Source organism: Rhincodon typus, chromosome 28 (genome assembly GCF_021869965.1).
Source record: "Rhincodon typus isolate 14 chromosome 28, sRhiTyp1.1, whole genome shotgun sequence".
Lineage (NCBI taxonomy): Eukaryota > Metazoa > Chordata > Chondrichthyes > Orectolobiformes > Rhincodontidae > Rhincodon > Rhincodon typus.
The window spans coordinates 30716502-30739481 of NC_063359.1; the positions used below are offsets into that span (position 1 = coordinate 30716502).

General features: G+C 41.0%; 1 protein-coding gene across 4 annotated transcripts in view; it reads right to left on the reverse strand.

Moving 5' to 3' along the window:
* Window positions 1–272: 272 nt before the first annotated feature.
* Window positions 273–22980, reverse strand: part of LOC109921011 (netrin-G2-like) — a 104975-nt gene continuing 82267 nt past the window's right edge. Inside the window, exons 5-9 of one of the 4 annotated variants that reach the window (XM_048613704.1) lie at window positions 20589–20625; window positions 8260–8280; window positions 6558–6584; window positions 2420–2556; window positions 273–708 (exon numbers count right to left, since the gene is read on the reverse strand). In XM_048613704.1, the coding sequence (XP_048469661.1) occupies window positions 482–708; window positions 2420–2556; window positions 6558–6584; window positions 8260–8280; window positions 20589–20625 (449 nt within the window). In that variant the 3' untranslated portion in view covers window positions 273–481. Of the gene's footprint in view, window positions 709–2419; window positions 2557–6557; window positions 6585–6651; window positions 6661–7665; window positions 7680–7773; window positions 7942–8259; window positions 8281–20588; window positions 20626–22980 lie in introns of all 4 variants that reach the window. The other 3 variants (XM_048613705.1, XM_048613703.1, XM_048613706.1) reach the window with 3 other exon arrangements.

Sequence of the window (22980 nt, forward strand, 5' to 3'; positions counted from 1 at the left end):
CACCCTCTGGAAACTACCTCACCACAAACTGAACCATTTTCTCTCCCGTCAAGCTGGTATTTCGCGGAAAAAAAAGCAGCCACTAGAGTTTGAGGCATCAGTACATCTAGGCAACAGATGACATTGGATTATGTAGCAAAATGTGAACAGTTCAATTTGCAGTTACTCGCCACGATAGTTCCTAAATGTTCCGTTGGCTTTAGTGATGGAATTACTTCCTTAAATGTCTCTTTCCCCCCCTCCCCCTCCCTAAACTGATTATGAGCAACGTTCACTGTGGGATACGGTACAACATGTGTCAACTTATACAGTCTGTCATCATCACCTCATTTTGTTAGATACATGGAACCTACAAAGCGACACTTCCATTGGTTCACGCCACACCGGCGGCACCGTGTCATCGCCAAGAGCTTCCGGCTCCTGAAAGCACCTCGGACGCTGTTCCAGCTCCTGGGTGTAGATTTGCCTAGCTGCCTGCAGATTATTCACAGGGAGAGGCCAGCAGCAGCAGCAATGTTAGGGCGGAGAGCAGGGCTGCCCACTGGCTCAGGAGTGAGGTGCAGGATGCGTTGCAGTTCCCACCTTCAGGGTCGCAATTCCCCCCTTCACACAGGATACCGGTGAAACCTTTGGGGCAGACACAGCGCTGGTTCTGGTGACAGGTCCCGCCGTTCTGACACAATAGAAGCTCGTTGTCACAAACGTTTGCTGCAGGGAGTACATTCACAAGAGGATACAGAGGAAAGTCATAAGCAAAAGGGGAAATCTGATACTTTCACAGTACACGCTGGGAGTTCATAGCATTCCTGACTGGCTTGTGTGTTAATAACACTCTTTTTGAAAAGAAGTTTTAGACATCCAATCGTTGCCCAGAACATACAACAGTACAGTACTGTACAGGCCCTTCGGCCCATGATATTGTGCAGACCTATTATCCTACTAAGATCAATCTATGCTGCATACCCTGCATTTTACTATCCTCCACGTGCCTATCCAAGAGTTGCTTAAAAGTCTCTAAAATATCTGACTCCACTACCACTGCCAGCAGCACATTCCACACGCCCACCACTCTCTGTGTAAAGAACCCACCTCTGACATCTCCCCTATACCTTCCTCCAATCACCTTAAAATTATGCCCCCTCGTAATAGTCATTTCCGTCCTGGGAAAAAGTCTCTGACTATCCAACATTTTGTCTTTCCTAAAATCAACAGGATCCCCACCCATGAATGTACTACCATTACTCCCATTGAAAAATTGGCAGGACCCCTAATCAGGATAGGGTCAGTTTGTCATTTTTTTATTCAACCTATTTTTCCCCTAATCAACCTGTTCAGAGATGTTATTACATACCTCTGGAGTAGGTGGGACTTGAACCTGGGTCTCAGTACAGAGGTAGGGACACTACCACTGCACCACAAGCGGGCTTCCACTTTGTCAGTTTTACCTCCAACCTTTGCTCAAATCAGGTGATTGAAGTCCCACTCCAAATGTGAATACACAATCCAGCCTGGCACTGCAGGGTAATGTGTCTCTCAGGAAGACATTGAAACAAGGTCCCCACTACCCCCTCAGATGGACCTTACTGGAAGAAGATCTGGGGAACTGGCCATTTATTTGTTGGAACGTGAGGCTTTCTGTAACAGTGACTTCATACACTATTAATCATGGTGGTTGTGAAATGCTATAGCTATAGAATCCCTACAGTGTGGAAGCAGGCCATTCAGCCCATCAAGTCCACACTGACCCTCCAAAGAATGCCCCACCCAGACCCACACTCCTACCCTATCCCTGTAATCCTGCATTTCCCATGGCTAATCCACCTAACTTGCACATCTTTGTATTGTGGGAGGAAGCCCACACATTAACGGGGAGAATGTGCAAACTCCACACAAGTAGTAACCCAAGGCTGGAATTAGACCCAGGTCCCTGGTGCCGTAAGGCAGTAATACTAACCATTGAGCCATTGCACTGCCCACAAAGGCACTATATGAATGCGAGCATCTAGACCTGCGCTTTCTTCTTTCTGAAACCTCCTTTCAGCAGCTATCGTGTCTGACCTCATGATGTTGCTAGCTACAATAGCAGAGAATGTGAAATCCAGATGACTACAGTCCACTCCACACTGCAGTCAGAGAACTGCAGCTCAGTTTCTTTTTTTCAGCATCTAATGTACATTAAATTTCCACTCTTTCTCTGGAGCACTCTGTGCTATCAGCCATTCTCTGGTCTTTTTAAAATTTATTATTGAGGAGGCCGTTGGCAGGGGCTCCTCACTAACCTCATTGACACTGGACACAGGAAAGGTACTTCTGCAGGAGAGTAGCTAGGTCTGAGGTAAACTTTATACCGTAATGAGATTAATGCTAATGGTCTGTTGTAGCTCTCCTAACTCACTGTTAATGTCCTATATATACTTACGGAAACAGCCCAGTCTCCAGTAATATCCTGGTTTACAATCCTCACACTTGAGGCCTGTGGCTCCTGGTTTACACTCACAGTGCCCCGTCTCATTGCAGCGGTCATGTCTTGATCCGAATTGGTTGCAGTTACATTCTGTGAAATAAAGACACATTTTACAGAATGGTGAACAGAGAGATTGTGGTGCCTTGACATTCACCAGCTCCTGACATGCTACCAGCCCAAATTACACATGCTGTTCTGAGTATAGTGTTTTATTAGCCTGTTGCCATAAAAGCTTTAACATGTCGAGCAGCACAAGTGTACAATCCTGTGCTCGCAAGACAGTTCCTCACTAATCCTCAGAAGTGATCTGTTCTATATAATCTTGTTAATTGTCTTCATCCTGCTACTTTTGGACCTTCTCCTTTCATTACTTGTTTATTGCTTCCTTTGACCTGGGTTACAGCTATCGGAAGAAGATGTAGAATTCACTCAAATTCTATTCCCTCTCCATCAGCCTCACAGGAAAGAAGTCAAATACCCACTGGGTATGAATGCTTCAAACTCACAAGCTTTCAGTTGAAGCCAAATGGATGACCATTCTAGCACTTGGCAAGGACAATAAGAATCATCAATATACACTTCAATTGAGCACGTCATGAAGGAATAGCATCGCTGCACTGCCTATCAGTCCAATCTCCTGGGAAACGCAAGTTTTTCACCTGGACCACTGGGTGGGGCATGTTTGGGAGAACATCATTTTCAGAAAAAGTTTTTCTTGCCAAACTAAAACATGTAGGTACGAGGCTTGTTGTGTAAGGGCTTTAGGACTCTGCAGCAACCTTGTGATGAAATCACAGAGATACTTCCCACTGGGTATAAATAGCACAGTGTGGGCAGAGTTAATTAGCTTTGAAGAAAGAAGCACATGTCAAGAATACTTTTTCAAGAATGTAACAGTAAGATTAGAGCCTAGTATATCTCAGATTACCATGAGTAGTAATAGTTAGTACTAATCTGCAGTAAACAGAGTTCTAAATAAGCCTAAACCTGAAGACAGTCCTTGTATTTGTCTTCTCCTCAGCTGGTTTGTCTTGAATTTGAACTCTTAGGTGTAGGCATAAAACAACAGGACAAAAGACTAAGCACCTTCTGAGGAATACAGAGTGATCAGATTTCTTTGTTGTCTGGGCTGAAGGTTGGAGACATATGAAGGAGAAGCAAATGTAAAAGTAAAGCTTACGAAGAATAAACGGACAACACCAGTTTAGATTCTGCAGTATCCAAAAATAATGAGGAGCCCAACGAGTCCCTGGTGACAGTGTCTCAGCAAGAATTCTGCAGTGTTACTTTGCTGTGTGGTTATCCTGTTAAAGTGCACATGTTGTGTTAGCAGTTTCCCCTCGCTCTGTCTCTTTCCCCCCATCATTGTCAAAAAAAAATGTTCCAAACTAATGATGTCAAGCGTCTCTGTGCCAAGAAAAGGTTGGCTAAATAACTGAGTTTTAAGGTACATTTTATAAGTACATAAGAACACAAGAACTCAGAGCAGGAGTTGACAATTTAGCTCCTTGAACCTGCTCCACAATTTAATAAGGTCGTGGCTGACCTCATCCTGGCCTCAATTCCATTTTCCTGGCCTGTTCCCTTAACCAGTTACTAATTAACCCATTACTAAACCTGTCTATCTGTTCCTTAAATTTATTCAGACTTCCAGCATTCATCACACTCTGGGGAAGTGAATTCCACAGATTCAAGACATTTTGAGAGACGTAATTCCTCCTTATCTCTGTTGTAAATTTACTACCCCTTATCCTAAAATTATGACCGCTCACTCTAGTCTGTCCCAAGCAAGAGAAGAACCAACTTCTAGGGTTTGTTACACTGGAGAAGATAACAGGAAGGAGGCAGGGGAAGGCCATGGAGAGATTTAAATACAGGAGTAGAATTTGAGGCTCTGGGTGTTTGTGAGTTAATAAAGGACAGAAATGATGTAAGAAGATCTTGGGATATAGGCAACTTGGTTTTAAATGGCAGGGGTTCACTGAAGCTGGAGGATGGGAGAGGTCATGTGATCAAAGTGGCAATGAGCATGGAATTCATAAAGCTAAGGATGAGAGCTTAGAAGCAGATGCTTGAGAAATGGGAAAACTAAGTGGTCCCATGGTAGATGTTCTGAAGATGAAGAGGATGTAGGGTCCAAAAGTCAACTTGTGCTCCACCATGGATGTGGACATTCTCTGGTTCTGGTCAGGGGGTTGGGGAGGGGGTTGGTAGAGGGGGGGGGGAGGGGCAGGGGGTTGGTGGGTGGGGTGGGACTGATGAATAAGGTCAGTGAGGAAGGTAGACATTTTATGGCAAAGTCTGAAGAGTATGGCTTCAGTCTACTCAGTGCTTACCAGAAAAAACTTTGGCCTTTTGAGCACTGGATATCAAACAAGAAAGTCTGATAACACAGAAATGACGGATAGGCAGGTTGAGAGGTGGTCAAGAAGTAGATCTGGGATTCATCTGCATACATAATGGAAGCTGATCCAATGCTACCAAGATATTGCCAAGAAGATACTTGGAGCTCAGTGAAGGAGTGGGAAGATAAACCATTTGTCGAGACAATTTGTCTATGGTTTATGGACTGGACCCAAGTCAGGGAAATCCACTGGACCAGGGTGGAGCAAAGTGGTGTAATCGAGTGTATTTAAGGTTGAATAGACAATGAGGCCGCTGAACCTCATACAGAAAGTAATTCATTACTTCAGACAAGACTGTCCAGGTTTATGAGAAGGGTGGAGATCTGAGTGGGGCGGTAATGGGAGTGGTGGACAAGAATCTGGGAGTTGACAGTAGGTTCAAGAACTTCAGAGAGGAAATGGAAGTCGGAGATGGAGCAAGAGTTTCTGAAAACCAAGGGGCAGAGATGTTTTGATATAAGGGGAGCAATGACTCTGGTTTTAAAGGGAGAGAAGGACCATTTAGAATAGATCTGTATAACTGTCTAAAAAGCTTAACCTGAGCATATTTCAATTACATCAATTTCTGAATAGTTCACTGAGCTTGTGGCAAAAAACACAACTCACCTTGAGAGAATTTTACAGATAGTAGGAACTGCAAATGCTGGAGAATCTGAGATATCAAGGTGTAGAGCTAGATGAACACAGCAGGCCAAGCAGCATCAGAGGAGCAGGAAGGCTGACGTTTCAGGCCTAGACCTTTCTTCTGAAGAAGGGTTTGGCCCGAAATGTCAGCTTTGCTGCTTGGCCTGCTGTGTTCATCCAGCTCTACACCTTATTTGAGAGAATTTTAGCCTGTTTTACTGTATAATTTTTATTCTCCTCCAATTTTACAGTTGGGTAAAGTCTGAAATCAATCAGTATGGATCCTTAACCACTCCAGAAACTGATCCTAATTTGCCCAAACAGTGGCTCAGTGGTTAGCACTACTGCCTCACAGTGCCAGGGACCCAGGTTCAATTCCACCCTCGGCTGACTGTCTGTGTGGAGTTTGCACATTCTCCTCGTGTCTGTGTGGGTTTCCTCTGGGTGCTCTGGTTTCCTCCCACAATCCAAAGATGTGCAGGCTAGGTGGATTGACCAGGCTAAAATTGCCCATAGTGTTCAGGGATGTGTAGCTTAGGTGGGTTATAGGGGGATGGGTCTGGGTGGGATGCTCCAAGGGTTGGTGTGGACTTGTTGGGCCGAAGGGCCTGTTTCTACACTGTAGGGATTCTACGACTTGCAGTATATTGCAAAAGAGAGCCAGAAATGAACTATCTGCAAGACAATGCTATCACTGGTGGAAACCACTCAATTGTAAGGGCTGCCTGGTCTTTCAAATGTACTGCAGAAATCCAAACACTTGGGAGGGAGACTTTTGACATTGATATGGAGGTGAGGGGAATTGTTTTGCCATCTGACTGTTTTTACATTCAATGAATCAAATTAAAATTGAGCAGTGTGTAACTCAGGCTGCTGATTGACTGTCTTACAAAGTCAAATTTCCCTCCATACAATTTGTCCACATTATTGATCTGCCTTGACACTTACTTGAGTTATATTGGTAGATTGGAGAAGTTGAGACTGTTGTCCATGGAGAGAGGAAGGTTGAGAGGAGGCTTGATAAAAGTGAATGACAGGAAACTATTCCCATTTGGTGGAAGGATTGAGAAGGAGAGGACACACATAAGGAACTGACAAGCAATGGCAACATGGGGAAAATCTCTCTCATGTATTGAGTGGTTAGGTTCTGGAATGCACTGCCGAAGGCTGTTATAGTGACAAATTCAATCAAGGCATTCAAAAAGGACTTGGATAATTATCTGAAGGTGCAGTCTCATGAGGAGAATTAGTGCTGGGTAAATTACTCTTGCAGAGAGCCAGCACAGACACACTGGACTGAATGGCCTTCTTCTGTGCTGTAACCATTCAATGAGAAGGAGGAACTCCTAATGTTGCTGAACACACCATGTCCTGGTGTTTCATTGATAGTCTTCCTGAGAAGTTCACAGACCAGGACATTGTCCATGAAGATCTATGATTGTGGAGGTCCTGCTAAAAAAAAGTAATTAAAATGTTGCACTGTCACACATAGCCCCTTGTTGAGGCAGTGCCAAGCTTTGGGGGCAGAAATACCATCTTCATAACTTGCCTGAGCCCAGTAAGAGCAGTAACTGCTTTATGCTTGCAAAGCAATTCCCTTGCTCCTCCTCCCAACAGCCCTACACTGTCCATTAGCAGCAGGATGATTGCTGCAACAGAGCTAACAGAATGTTAGATATTCCAAAAGCAAAACAAAAATATAAGAGATTGGGCAGGATGTCTGAAACAAAAACAGAAAATACTGGGAGCGGAGTGGCGTGGACATTTCAGGCGTGGGTTCTTTGCCGGATGTTGTGTCTGATTTTTTTTAACCTCCCCTTTCCCTTTCTTTTGTTCCATTGTCTGTCGCATTTCTAACTCTGAAGGCTCCTCACCTGAAACTTTAACCCACCTGCACTCTCCACTCTGAGCTTATTTTACTGCATCAAATATTCTGCCAAATTCAAGACAAATCCTTCCAGAAGTGAGATTGCCTGGCATTTCACGTCAAATCCCATCAGCCAATTCACGGTCTGAAGAAGGTCACTGGATTTGAAACATTAACTCCGCTTTCTCACCACAGATGCTGCCACATCTGCCGAGTTTCTGCAGCAAGTATCTGTCCTGTTCCGGTTTCACAATCTTATCTATTGGAAAGGGAAGAACCTACTTGTTCTAAAGTTGAAAATAAACTGGAGATCGTAGGGCTAGTAATCTAAGATGAAAAGCTGGCCTTCTGTTAGAGTGAATGTTAAAATAAAACTGTGCAACCTGCTCGGAGTTAAGGCTGCTCTTACTGACCAATACAGACGTTCTCATCGTCGAGTTCTGCTGAGGCATTGCGGTAGTAGCCCAATCTGCAGTGTTGGCAGTGCTGGCCTCGGGTATTGTGCTTACAACTGACACAAGTCACAATCTTGAGATAGTCAATGTAACTGCAGCGATTGGAGTGCCCATAGCATTCACAGTCTGGAGGGAGAGTGGATGTGGGTGGGGGTAGGAGGTGAGGAAAATTCAACAGAAACATCAGTGCAAGCATCAAGATAAAAGTTCTCGAACGGGAGGAAACAATTTTCAGGCTAAAAACTTAGTTTTCAAAAAAAATCAATATATAATTTCAGGAACAATATTAAGTTCTCATTTAACAAGTTGATTTTTTTTCATATTTGACTGAATCAGTTGAAGGAATTCATGAAGACATTTGATGAAAAGATTGAAATAGAAGTGACAGAAAGATGAGTTTTTTCATTGGTTTGAAGGGTTAAACAGAAAAATGTAGAAAACGACTCTAAATTTTTCCACAGTGTACTGTTTTAACTCCCCTTGGAATCAGTAAAATGAGGAGTACTGAATCCAATAAGATGAGCAGAATAAATTTCTTTGCAGTACAAACTTAACTCGAAACCAATATTACACAAGATCAGGACCGATATTTGGAAGTACCACTTCATGTTGTGATTAATGTCTGAGATGGATTTCAGGGCCATTGGAGGTTTCATGGAAGACTAAAACAGATAGGCATTGCCTTTGATCGGCTGGGAGGAGGAAGACAACAGACTACATCCCTCGCAAAGGCAGTGAAAGGTAGTTTGTAGGCATCCATCAAACCAGGCTGACTCAATAAAAAGATGATTTCTGTATCATTGGATCGTTTTGCCACCCCCAAGGCTTTTTATTATAATCTTTGAGGAAAATAATTCAGAATCAGGTTTAAACCATGGACAGGCGGTGAAGTACTTACTTTCACTTAAATGAGTATCTCACTCCATGCATTCCTGCTCATCTTTCTTAACAAATAGTTAGCTCCATTTATTAACTGCAGGCATTTATCTCATTTCTTGGTTCATTGGTCTATTTTGCATCAAACAAAATAAATGAAAGGCTTTGTAATGATCAAAAGACTCCTGAAACATAATGTAGTCCGTTGTGGTTTATTTTGGCTATCATTTTATAAACAGATATATAGATGGAATACTTTAAGCTCTAAATAAGTTTAGAATCTATTTATATCTGTAGAATACTTCTAAGCTGCAAAGTCTTATCTATACTCTGGATACTATTGTTACGGAGAACCAGAGTACAGTTCCTCATAGCTCCATATCCTGTTCAATAACATAAACACTCGATTGAGCCTGCGAGCAGGCTCCCTGCTGGTTTGGATTTAAATGGGTAAGCCTGAAAATATTCCTTTATTTCTTAAAAAGAAAGCAAAATATTGGAACTAACTGGGGAATGAGATGTAAAAGCCCCAATGATTCCTTCAAGAGCCAAGTTCTTCGGGATGTATATTCGGAATGTAATATTCCAAATCACAAGCAGTAACACTGCAGGCACCAAGCTCTCAACAGCTCTCAGTTATACTGCTGACAGCCATAAAGGCACACTCTTATAGGCTATTTCATAAAGTTCTGATTCAGAGATGGAGTCTTGTCACAAAACCAATGGTTAAGGTAAGTTTGATTTTATCTGGTAATTTTGAATGAAACAGCACAGTTTTTGCTGAAAAGCTGATGTTAGATTTCATGGCCTGTTTCACTGCCATTGTCAATGTACTGAGCCACTGTCATTTTAATCTTCTCCAGCTGGGGTCCAGTTGTATATTAGTCAAAGTTCCAGATATTCACTATGGAATAGTGCTGTTGGAGAGGGAACAATCCTGTGACCAATCCGCGGTGCAGTTCATGAATGGTCAGGCATGAAAAATCCTCTCCACAAGCAGTCTTTTCCTTTCAAGTTTAAACCTAGCCAAATGAGAAGTTGTTGGTTTAGGAATGATGGCACAAACTCAGCACAAAGATAATACACATCTCCTAACTTGTTGAGAGGTCCTCATTGTCTTAATCATGGAATGAAACTGGAGTTTCAGAATGGGATAACACAATGTGGAGCTGGATGAACACAGCAGGCCAGGCAGCATCAGAGGAGCAGGAAAGCTGCTGTTTCGGATCAGGACCCGTCTTCAGAAATGGGACTGTTTTATTTCAAAGTGCTAACTTTCTGAGGGGTGCGGAGCGGAGAAATGTGGAAAAGGATAGAAAATAAACAAAATCTAAACACAGAATAGCTCTGAAACAATCTAAATGCTAAACTAGACGTTCACCATCTATTCTAATTATGTTCCTACCTTCAATGTTTCCCTGTTCTCTTGGTTTAAACCTGGGCTGTGTTTGAGGTGGTTTTGGTATTTTCTCTGGTGCTTGAAAAAGTAAAAAAAAAAATCCTTTTATTGGTATTGCCACACATAAGGTTTTAGAATAATCAGGGATGTGAATAAGCTGAGACAGAAAGTGTTAGGTTTGAGTGTGATAGCAGTGGAGCTGGGTAACAAATGAAATTTATGGTAGCAATGAGAAGTTATTGTGATAAAGGTTAAGTATGGACAATCAATTTTCAACTTCCATCATCTGATTTTAATATCTGCATCTTTGATGAAATAAAATAGCTGTAGAACTCTGTAGCACAGTGGTAGTGTCCCCATTTCTGAGCCAGGAGGCCCAGTTTCAAGTCACATCTGTTACATAGGTGTATAATAACATCGCTGAACAGGTTGATCAGGTAAATATCTGGAATAAATTTTTTTTATATAAAAGGAGCAAGATCACTGAGTCAAGATAGGTGAAGTGGTTGAGCCAAACTCATGAAATCTAAGAGAGATAAACAAACAGTCTGAACCAAATTAACTTTTTATCAAAAGGCAGTGAAATGCAACTAGGTGTAAAATAGCCCTCATCTCCAATGTTTGCTGTAGACCTTTCTATAAGTTTCAAATATTGGGACAAAAGGCACTTGCAAATTATCCAGTTTGAAAAAATAAAAATCGACATGGGAATATACAAGTGTATTTTAGCAAACAGCTTTTGGGCAGAGCTGAGATGGAAAATAGATTTGTAACACAAAATTGAAAAGGTTCTCTCTTTCCTTGGCTATTTCAACCTCTCAAAACAGTGATAGAAACATCTATTGACTTAAATCTCAAGGATATTTGGGAAATTTTGCCACTGCTGAAGGTACAGGATATCTATTGGACAACTACAGTCTCAGTTCAAAACCTAATACCCCAAGAAGGTGAGGGACTTTTTTGCAAATTCTCTGGTGTTTGTGTCTGTGTTTTGAAGTTGTGTTCTATTATTTCTCTCAGGCTGAGTAATATTCCTCTTTCTTTCACTAAAATAAACCATGTTATTGGCTCCTTTGCTTTAATTAGTACGATGTTTTAATTGAAAGGTGACATAACTGTTTGCAAAAAAGAATATTAAAATCTTTGTTGTGGCCAATGGAGGAGGTTAAAAAGAGGGAAGCAGATTTTCCCTTCTTTATCTGATTGTAACACTGTTTGACTGTTACATCAAAACCTGTGTGTTCTTTAACAGGATTGTATCTTTATACAGATTGTAAATATACAGCATAATGAAAGATTGAACACATGGATCAGAAATGTTTCCTCAGTGCTGAATTAAGTAATATTGCCCCTGGGAGCAATAAGCTTGCTGCAGTTGGACCTTTGTCTCTCAAAGATGGGGAGGTAAAAGCAGATATAGTTCATAGTCAAAAGTTTTTGGGTGTAAGTAGGAATGTGAAATTAAGCCACAACCAGATCAGCCTTGGTCTTATTGAATGGGACAGCAGGTTCGAATGGCCAAATTGCTGACTCCTACTCCTATTCTGTATGCTCCTCAACACTGCCTAGCAATCCATGCTGTGATTACACAAATCCAGATATTGCTGAGGTGAAAGGGGTAGATGGAAAGTCTACACAAGCCCAAAATTGCAGGCTGGGACAATCATGCACCAGAGCCCAAAAATAACGTGTGAAGATTTCGGATTGAGGTGGGAGAGCACTGGGAGTGACCAGGTAATGGTTAACAGAGTGTCGTGCTGTCAGGGATATGGGCAGAATGGAATTCAGATAAAGTGAACCGTGGGCGACTGGCACAGACAGTATGGGAAAGTTAAACACGGCAGTATGGATAAGAACTTCTATAGATCATTTTGCAACAGCCTGGGGACAGAATATTTACTTCATAAATGAAAGTATTTCTTTCTTTAAGTTTTAAGATATGAAATGAATATGGTACAATCTACTGAGGATAAACAAACTGATTAGATTTGAAAATTTGTGCAAAATTGTCTCTATTTTTACTGCAAATCTGTAATTTTATACAAAGTTGCTGAAAATGTCAACATATTTGTCACCTGTTAAGTCATTTACCTTCACCACAAATCTGAATAGTTTGAGAATTGGCTGCACCATTTATCTTGGGTTAATATCTTGTGGTGTAGGGGCAGCATGGTGGCTCAGTGGTTAGCACTGCTGCCTCACAGAGCCAGGGACCCAGGTTCAATTCCACCCTTGAGCAAATGTCTGTGTGGACGTTGCTCATTCTCCCTGTGTCTGCGTGGGTTTCCACTGGGTGCACCAGTTTCCTCCCACCGTCCAAAAATGTGCAGGTTAAGTGGATTGGCCGTGCAAAATTGCCCATAGTGTTAGCCATGGGAAATGTAGAGTTACAGGGAAAGGGGAGGGAGATGAGTCTGGCTGAGATGCTCTTCGGAGGGTCACTGTGGACTTGTTGGGCCAAATGGTCTGTTTACACACTGTAGGAATTCCGTGATTCTCTGTCTCTTCAATTGTCCTCCACTAGAGGGCATTCCATACCCAGACTTTCTGTTTGGGATAATTACACACATCAGAAACCAGGTTAGTAACAAGTAACTTTCCAAACTTGTCCATGTTTCACCTTCCTAGAAATGAGCAACACTCCAGTATACAACTGAAAATCATCCAGAATATTCTGCTGCACATCAAACCTATTAACATCTCTGCACTCCTCCCTCTCAACTACATCCAATTCAAATATGTCAAGTATTTTTAGGTCGTCTATCCTGTGTACCTACAACACCTACAAGAGGAGATGGTAGCATAATGGTTATGTCATTGGACTAGTCATATTGTACCAAGGAACCATAAAAATATAGGGAAATTTGATAATAGAACAATATTCAAGGCTTGTATCTTAATGCACGAAGCTTTCAGAATAAGGGAGACGAACTGATGGCGTAAATTGAGATAAATGAATATGATTTAATAACCATTATAGAAACGTGGTTTCAAGGAGATCAAAATTGGGAACTTAACATTCAAGGACCTTTTGGAGAGACAGGAAGGATGTAGTTGTTGGTTGGTTCACCAAGCTGGCTGGTTTTCATGCAAACGTTTTGTCTCCCTTCTAGGTCATATCGTCAGTGCTGTGTAGCCTCCGTTGAAGCGCTGTTGTTCTGTCCTGATCTGAATTTATATGGTCTGGTCTGTCATGGTGGGCAGTGTTGTTTCCGGTTTTGTACTGTAGCGGTATGTAGATGGGGTCTATTTCAACATGTTTGTTAATTGCATCGGTGGTTGAAAACCAGCTCTCTAGGAATTCTCGTGCTTGTCTTTGTTTTGCTTGTCCTAGTACTGTAACTTTGTCCCAGTTAAACTGATGTCCTTCTATGTCAGAGTGTATTGAAACAAGGGAGAGTTGGTTGTGCTGTTTTGCTGTGAGTTGTGTTCATGTATCCTGGTGATGAGTTTCCTGCCCGTGTGTCCTATGCAGTGTTTCTTGCAGTTGCTATATGGTATTTTATATATCACATTTGTCCTGCTCATTGTGGGTATGGGGACTTTCGTCTTTGAGAGTATGAGCACACAGCAGGACAGAACAACAGCATTTCAACGGAGGCTACACAGCACTGATGATGTCACCTAGAAGGGAGACAAAATGTTTGCATGACAACCAGTCAGCTCGGCGAACCAACCACCAACTCCACCTGCAACCTGAGCTATACAGATCTTCGTTAAAACATTAGGAAGGATGGAGAAGGTGGCAGGGAAGCATTGTTAATGAGAAATGAAATGAGAGCAGTTGTGAGAGATGATCTAGGCTTGGATCTTGTTAAGTCAATTTGGGCAGAAGAAGAAAACAGCAAAGGAAAGAAGATATTGTTAGTAGTGTACAGACTCCCAAACAGTAGCCATTCTGTGGGAAAGGTTATAAATCAACAAATAATAGGAACATGTAAAAAGAAGACAGCAATAATTACGGGTGACTTTAATCTTTATGCTGATTAGGTTAATCTATTCAGAAATGGTAGCCACAACAATTAATTCATAGAGTGTATTAGGGATAGTTTTCCTAGAGCAATGTGTCATGGAGCCAACCAGGGAGCTGGCTATCTTGGTAATGAGGCAGGTTTAACAAATGACCTCTGAGTAAAAGATCTCCAAAGAAGACGTGATCATAACATTATAGAATTTAATATTCAGCTCAAGAGTGAGAAACTTGGGTCAGAAACAACTGTGTTTAACCTAAAGGCATTTACAATGAAATGAGGATAGAGTTAGCTAAAGTGAACTGGGCTTTTAGATTCGCAGGAATGACAGACATTTAAGAGGAACTTCATGATTTTCACAAGAGTACATCCTGGTAAGGAGAAAAGATTCTAAGAGAGGGATAACCCAACCATAGCTAACCATAGCTAACCAAAGAAGTTAATAATAGTATTAAGTTGAAAGAAAAAGCATACAAGCAGGCCAAAATAAGTGACAGCCTCAAAAACTGCGATAAGTTCAGAATTCAGCAAAGGAGGACTAAACATATAATAGAGGCAGAGAAAATAAACAATGAGGGCAAACTAGTGTGGAACATAAAAACTGACAATAAGAGCTTCTTTAAATATATAAAAAAGAAGAGCAAGGTCAAATTGACTATAGATGCCTTAGAAAATGAAGCTGGGAAAACAGTTTTGCAGAATAAGGAAATGGCAGAGGAATTAAACAATAAGGAGGCATTGGCCCAGTGGTACTTTCACTAGACTATTAATTCAGAAACTCAGCTAATGTTCTGGGAACTCAGGTTCAAATCCCACCATAGCAGATGATGGAATTTAAATTCAATAAAATAATCTGGAATTGAGAGCCTAATGATGACCATGAAACCATTGCCAATTGTTGGGGGAAACACCCATCTGATTCACTCAGAGATAGTAATGTCCTTCAGGAAAGAAAATCTCTTGTCTTTACCTGGTCCAGTCTACATGTGACTCCAGACCCACAGCAATGTGGTTGAGTCTTAACTGGGCTCTGTGCAATTAGAGATGGGCAATCAATGCTGGTCCAGCCAGAGACAGCCACATCCCAAGAGTGAATTTAAAAAAAACAGATCTCACATCAGTCTTTACAGAGGAAGAGAATTTGAACATTCCATTAATACTAAAGAATACAGGGGAAGAATTAATTACCAATACCATCACTGAAGAAGTAGTATTATGATAAACTAAAGGCCAAAGGCAGATAAATCCCTTGGCCTTGATAGCTTTCATCCTAGGATCCTGACAGAAGAAGCTACACAAAAGTGGATGCATTGTTTGTAATTTTCCAAAAATTCTTGTATTGTGGAGAAGTACCAGAGGATTAGAAAATTGCTAATATTACACCCCTGTCCAAAAATGGAGGAAGGCAAAAATCTGGTAACTATAGGCCAATTAGCTTAACATTTATTATTGGAAAAGAACTGAAATTCATTATTAAGGAAGTAATAGCAGAACATTTGGAAAATCATAATCATGTCTGCCTAATTTATTTTCAAGGAAGTCTCAACCAGAGTGGATTGATTGGAGCCAATAGCTGTGTTGGATTTGGAGTTACGAAGGTGTTTGAAAAGGTAACTCATGGCAAGTTATCATAACACAAGAGCTGATGGTGTTGGAGATAGCATACTGACATGAATAGAGAATTGGCTCATGGACCGAAAACAGCGAGTGGGGGTACAGGGTTTTTTTTCAGGTTGGGAACCTGTGACCAGTTGGATTCCACAGGGATCAGTGTTGGGACCACAACTCTTTATGATATATATTGATGACTTGAAGGAAGGAAGCAAATGCACTCTAGTCAAATTTGCAGGCGACACAAAAAATAGGTGAAAAAGTAGGTTGAGCGAGGGATACAAACAGTTACAGAGATAATAGGAGCTGATAGGTTCAGTAAGTGGGCAACAAAAATGGCAAATGGAGTATAATGTGGGAAAATGGCAATGTTTTTCATTTGGGAAGGCAGAACAAAAGAACAGAAGATTATTTAAATGGAGGAAAGCTGCAGAATGCTGCAACACAAGGGGAGTTGGGGGTACTTGTGCACAAAACACAGAAAGCTAGCACACAAGTGCAGCAGGTAATCAGGACATCTCATGGAATGTTGGCCCTTTATTTCAAGGGGGGGTTGAATATAAGAGTAGGGAAGCCTTACTGCAACTGTATAAGGCACTGATGAGACCATATCTGGAGTGCTGTGAGCAGTTTTTTGGAGGCCATTCAGAGAAGGTTCACGAGGATGATCCCTGGTATTGAGGGATTGTCTTATAAGCAAAAGCTAAACAGGTTGGGACTGTACTCACTGGAGTTTAGAAGAATGAGAGGTGATCTCATTGAAACATTTAGGATCCTTAAAGAGCTTAGAATATAGAACATAGAACTGTACAGCACAGGAATGGGCTCTTCAGCCCACGATGTTGTGCCAAACATGACGTCAAATGCTGGGGTAAATGCTGAGAAGCTGTTTTCCTCATGGGAAAATCTAGAACAAGAGGTCATAGCCTTAGAATAAAGTGGCACCAATTGAAGACTGAGATGAAGAGGAATTTCTTCTCTCAGAGGATTGCAAGTCTTTGGAACTCTTTGCCACACAGAGCTGTGGGTGTACAGTCCTTGTTTTTGTTCTTCCCCAGAGTAACAGGGACTTTAGTTTTGCTTAAGAATATCAGAACCTTACTTTCTGTTTCAGTCGAGTAGAGTGTGCTTTACTCTGTATTTTACCCGGTGCTGTCCTTGTCCCAGGAGTGTCTGATTAGGGCAGTGTTGGCAGTGTTGGTTTTTTTCTTTTCTATCTTTTGTTTAAAAGAGTAGAGTCCTTGTGTATGTTTCAGGTGGAGATGGATTGATTCTTGATCAGTCTGAGCATCTAGGGTTATGGGAAAAGGGCAGGAAAGTGGATGTAAGGGATCAGCCATGCTCAAGAGGCCAAATGGCCTACTCCTATTCCAATTTCCTATGGTGTTGTGGTCTTATTGGTAATGATAAGAAGTATGGGTTCAAACGTTTCATGGTACATCACGAAATGCAACGAAAGGCTAGCTTCATGATGACCATGTAACCTATTGTCGTCAAGACCCATCCAGTTTATTAATGTCCCTTAGGGAATGGACATTCAGTTCTTACATTGGTCTCTTCTATATATATCTCCAGACCATCAGCAATGTGGTTGACTGTTAACTACCTTCTGAGTAATAAATACTGACCATGCCAGTGACACTCATGTCTCATGAGTGGATGAAAAAAATTGGAGTCTCCTTTATTTGGGACAGAAGATGTGATTTTTCAATCAACCCTGCATTCCATTCTTTCTTAAGGACCTTTAAAATATTTCTATGTAAATGTGAGAAGTGCTAGAAATTTTGATAACGTCAGTAATGTATGCTTTGTTGGAAAAAAAAGATACTTGATGTATTTCAGAGACAAAGCTAGATGCAATGAAAAGAATGTAGTGGCAATGTCACTACGTTAGTAATCCAGAGGCCTTGGGTAATGCCCAGTGGATATGGATTCAAATCCTATCTATTTGAATTCTGTTAATGAATCTGGAATTGATATTGGCTATCAGTAAAGGGGCCATGAAACTATCATTGAGTAGTGCATTAACCCATTAGATTCACTAATGTCCTTCAGGGAAGGATATTTGCCACCTTAGCCAGGTAATGTGATTCCAGACCCCAGCAACTCTTAACTGCCCTCCCTAATGACCAAGTGATGCCACTTAGCTCAAGGGCAAATAGGGACAGACAATAAATGCTGACCTTGAGGGGCCCTCTTGTGGTGCAGTGGTAGTGTCTCTACCCCTAGATTAGGAGGCCTGGGTTCAAGTCCCACCTGCTCCAGAGGTGTGCAATAATATATCTGAACAGGTTGATTAGGAAATGAGGTTCAATAAATATTTTAAAACAAAAATTTACACGCTGACTTTGCCAGCATTGCCCATGTCAACAGGAAAGAATGTAATGGAGCACAAGTAGGTATTACTTAGAAATATCAGGGATAGAGTGATCTTCTGGACAAAGTCTGGGGTCAGCAAATAAGACATAAATTTAAAAATTAAGAAGAATTGTTTCTTTTTCAAAAAGAAAGCTGTGGCATTGAAGGTACATTTCAGAAGTTAGACCCCAAATTTAATTAGATTCAATGTTCTTCTTAATTCCCGACTGTTTATAAATTATTAAATTATTTCAGTATACTTCTCTGTCCGCATTTCCTTAAAAATGTTACAAGTTCTGGAGTTTCTCCAGTTAACAGGAAAACGTCTGGGTCCTTGTCTTGCTGGAAATATGAAGGTGAATATTATTCCATATGCATCAGAATTAATCTATTTACAACAGACCATTTTATGTGGCTCTTGCAAAATTCAATGCCCAAATAATCATGCAGTGGCGTTCAGTCTGCACTTGCAAGGGATTTTTAAGAAAAAGAAGAAAATCTGAAATACAAACGAGAAGTCAGTCAGGATTTCAAATGACCAATCAGAATAGTGTCTGTGCTTGGATCATCCATCAGAACTGATCGGGAAGGTACAACAAAGCCAGATCCAAACAAAAGGCTCCCAATGTTTTTTGACTTAAACAGTTGTCAGTGGGATTATATATTTCTGTGTTTTCTGTTTCAGATTTTATAGTGTTTGCAGTTTGGTTTTAAATCTTAATTAACAAAGTCCAAAATGGCCGCTCAGGTTATTGCAGAACAAATCTCTGCACAAAAATATTCTGTACTCCAAATCGTAAATTGGTTTTGGGTTCATTAACATTTGGCAGAGGTTAGTGCCTTTATTTACCCTGCAAACAATGTTCCATTTAATATTTAAGATGCAGCTTTTTAAGAAGTCTGGATGCTCCCATTTATTTCAATGAACGCTTGATCTTTTTAATTAATTAATGAGTGGAATTATCCTTTAAATATATCTCTGCAGAAAATAACCTGAGGAAGGAGATTAAATATCCTTTGTTTTTACCTTTCCAAATGTTAATCTATTGATTTGTTTATCAAGTTACATCCACGTAATACCTTATTATTCATGGATTTGCTAGATATGAGCTGCAGTAAATGTCAGGAATGCTTAAGCTGCCCCAACAGTCACATATTATTGTGAATATGAGCCTGACTTTTTCTGTGTATTTGCTTTATTTTCTATCTCTTTCTCCCTTCCTGCTATTCTTTGTGGATAATCCCAATTTTTGTTGGAGTATAGTGAGTGACGTTGAACCAGCTGCCCATTATTCGTTGCTTCCGATTTTCAGTTGACTTCAATGAACTGTTGTTTTCAAACCAATCGCCAAAAGTCAAAATGAGCTGACAGTAGGAACCCTGATGGTGATGGTCAAAGGTGGTACCGTATGGAGGGTATTAGTGATGAGCCCAGTCACCACCTTGTCCCATGTCTACATGTGTATTGGGTAGCTAGGCTCGATAGGCAGCAGTTCTCTAAAGTTTTTGTAATCTTTCCATCGGACGTGTGCCTCTGTGGCTGGTCCCCAATGCCCTTGAGAAGGTGATAGTGAGCTGCATTTTTGAACTGCTACTGCCCAGTTGTTGCAGGTCGACCCATGATAGTGTTCAAAGGAAGTTCGAGAATTTAGACAGTGAAGGAATGGTGATATATTTCCAAGTCACAATGCTGATGGCTTGGAGAGGAACTTACAGGTGGTAGTGTTCCCATGTACCTACTAGGAAAGCTAGAGAATCTTGTATAATAAAACACAAAGTATTTGCAATTACACAATCAGCTTTGGGGCTTTGACTTGGCATTGGGCAAATTCATTTCTGTACTTGAAATTTACATTAATGTACTGTCCACTCTGTCATCCTTTATGGGATTCTCAAACACTGATGAAGAGTACACCACTGCACTTCATGACTTACCACAAAATGCAATTGTCCCTGAAGTCAAAAGAATATCTCGAGTTTGTAACACTCAAGATGAATGCTCATCATCAGGCAACTCAATGAATGCAGGAAGTCTATTTGTGATGAAATATTTTATATTTTCCAGGTCCTCAAGCAGCAAGACTTGGTCAGACAATCCACAAGCATGGCATCACTTAGACCCTTCTTGATTTCTCTGTCTTCTCTTCTACTCTTTCCATCATTGACCTGAAATCCAGTCCCTAAATCTCTGCACCTCTCTGCCTCTTCTTTGTTTGCATGCTTCTTAAAACCTCTCTCTTTGGTCAAGCATTTCAGACATCTGATCCAACATCTCCTCATGTGAATCTGTCATATTTTGTTGGTAACTCTCTTGTGAAGCCCCTTGGGATGTTTATTTATGTTATAGGTGGTTTATAAATGGAAGCTGTTACTATTATCGTCTAGAATGTGTTGTTCCCTATTATCCTTCATTAAATCAGCCAGTGTAATGACTCTTAAATGTGGACAATGAAGTGTGTATCTAGAAGAACTGGGCTGGTTTGAGTAGGAGCTCCAAGAATTCAACAGTAAGGCTACAAGAACTTCACAAGGGAGACAGTTTAGCAACCGGAATGGACTTGAAATGTGCTGGATTAATGCCTTTGGTGTTTATTCCTAGAAACAGCTTTAATTTTAACCTTCACAAGAAGTGCAGTCATAATTTTAATGTTGTTGACCCAAATGCTGTCATTGTGATTTTCCTCATTCAAATCAATTGAAAAAAACTCAGCTTGATAACAAAGACTCCCCATATTCCAGATCTAGTCTACCTATTGAAGTAGTTTACATATTTAATTTAAAATGTTGCTTAAACCTATCTATGAAGGCAACCAAGGCTGTCTTGGAAAATGCTCACAGCCTGCCCAGTATCAATGACTCGTTGTGTTAGGTTTTAAAACATAGGATTAGTCCGACTGTCTACTTGAGGTAAATCGCTGCTCATTATGAGAGAACCAGAGCTCGTACAAGGCATTCATATTGTCAGCAACGGCTTGAGGCAGGGCAGAATCTGAGAGGCGATGGATTAATTTGTCAATGAGCATGTCTCCAGGGACAACGTACAGCAATGCACTGCATCCACTCCCTTCATTACTCATAGTGTAAGCCCTGACCTTCTCATGTCGCATATCAATGTTGATCATTCAACAAGCCAGAACAACTGTCTCTGTGGACAGAAGCCTGTGCAGATATGAGAGCAAGGTTGGGGAGGAATTTCTTGCTTCACTCACAGACAAACAAGATGACTGAACACAAAGAATGAGCAAGAATGGTAAACTTGCTTACTGTTAGCGGGTTGGGGGTGGGGGGCTGGTATTGTTGGATTCGGGGTTTATTGGAGAAGGGTGTCTAGCTATGTTTTTTAGTGTTTACTGTCAGCGGTCTTCATGACCCAGGCGGGCTGTGAGTCTGTCGAGATTCCCTGTGGCAGTGTACACAGTAACGGTTCAGAATCAGATCATTAGGTGGGATATTGTGTAGAAGATAAACATTCCTCTGGGAGAGTGAGAAATCGGCGTGTTAAAATGTGTGCACACATCCTACCAGCTGAATACAAAGTGATTGGAAGTAATAGGAAGTCGTGAGACATATACCCAGAGGAGGAGTACAGTGTGGTAGGAAATCTGCTGAATGTTGCAATTTGCCAATAAAACTATTCACTTAAAGGGATTTCGAAAGGAAATGAATCCATTAACAGTTATAACAAGTAAACAAGTAACATTCCCATTCAAGTAATTTAAACATCTGTTATTAGGTTTATATTTGACTGGATATGCCTCTATTTTTAACAGTTCCAACTCTGTTAGGGCTTGATACTTTAGGGAGTGTTCTGGACTATTAAACAACTTGTAATTCTGAACTAGTAATCAGTGCAATTATCACACATCATTGCTAGTAACTCAAGTTGTAAACTTACCTTTCTTGACTCTTTGTCCTTGCATTGAGGTGGGTCCTCCTTGTAAGCAAGCAGTGAACCATCATATAGGTACAATGGGACAGATAGGTGTCAGGTTGAAGGCTCTATCAGTAGATCATTTAACTTCTACATCCAAAAAATGCTTTTCTTTTCAAACTTGTAAAGATGAACCGACAACAGAAAAGTCCAGTCCAGTTAAATTACACAAGTAGCCTTGTTTGTGTATGTTACTATATTGCCATAAGATCAATTATTCATAGTAAAGATACCTAATCAAATAATTTGTGAGTGAGTGGTATACTTCCTTTTAATCAGATATTGTCAGATTAGTATTTTGCAAGGTTTCAGTGTCTCAGAAAGTAAATCTTACCACTAACCAGCACTAACTATGGATCACCAGTGCAATTAGCAATTAGTACTGTCCATGTCGTCAAATTAACTAATGGCAAGTCTGATAGCACGCACTCCGCTACCTGATTATGTTACTAACACTAGCTGATGCCAAAATGATCTGCCACCATGCTGTAAAGGGGACCAGAATGCTTTGGCCTTTGGACTACCATGTTAATGGTTTGCTGAGGACACAGAGGCTATTTCAGCATTAGACACTGAACTTAATCTTCGATGTATAAGTTGCTGGCACGAAGCTAACAAACAGTGCAGGATGCTGAACTACCTGCCATTTTGTGAGGTTACTTCACTTGCAGAATTGTAACTGAGCTGCATTTATTGCTCTAGCCTTCTAACAGGAAGCACAGAGTTCCACATCTCAACTGCCAGGAACGGGGAAGAGGTGTTTGAAGAGGCCAATGGGTGGGATTCTCAGATCTTTGCTTGGTCCTTCCCTGTTTGTGCTTGGTCTCCACCCGGGCCTACCTGATATGCCCAAGATGGTTGGCACCTTCGCTGATGCTTCCTTCCCAGTTTTGATAGTCTTGGGGAAGGGATTCCCACAAGTTGATGGGGGTGCTACATTTTTTCAGGTAGGCTTTAAGGGCATCCTCTGCTCTCCTGGTAACTGCTGGCTGTGATGAAGCTCAGAGTATAGAGCTTAT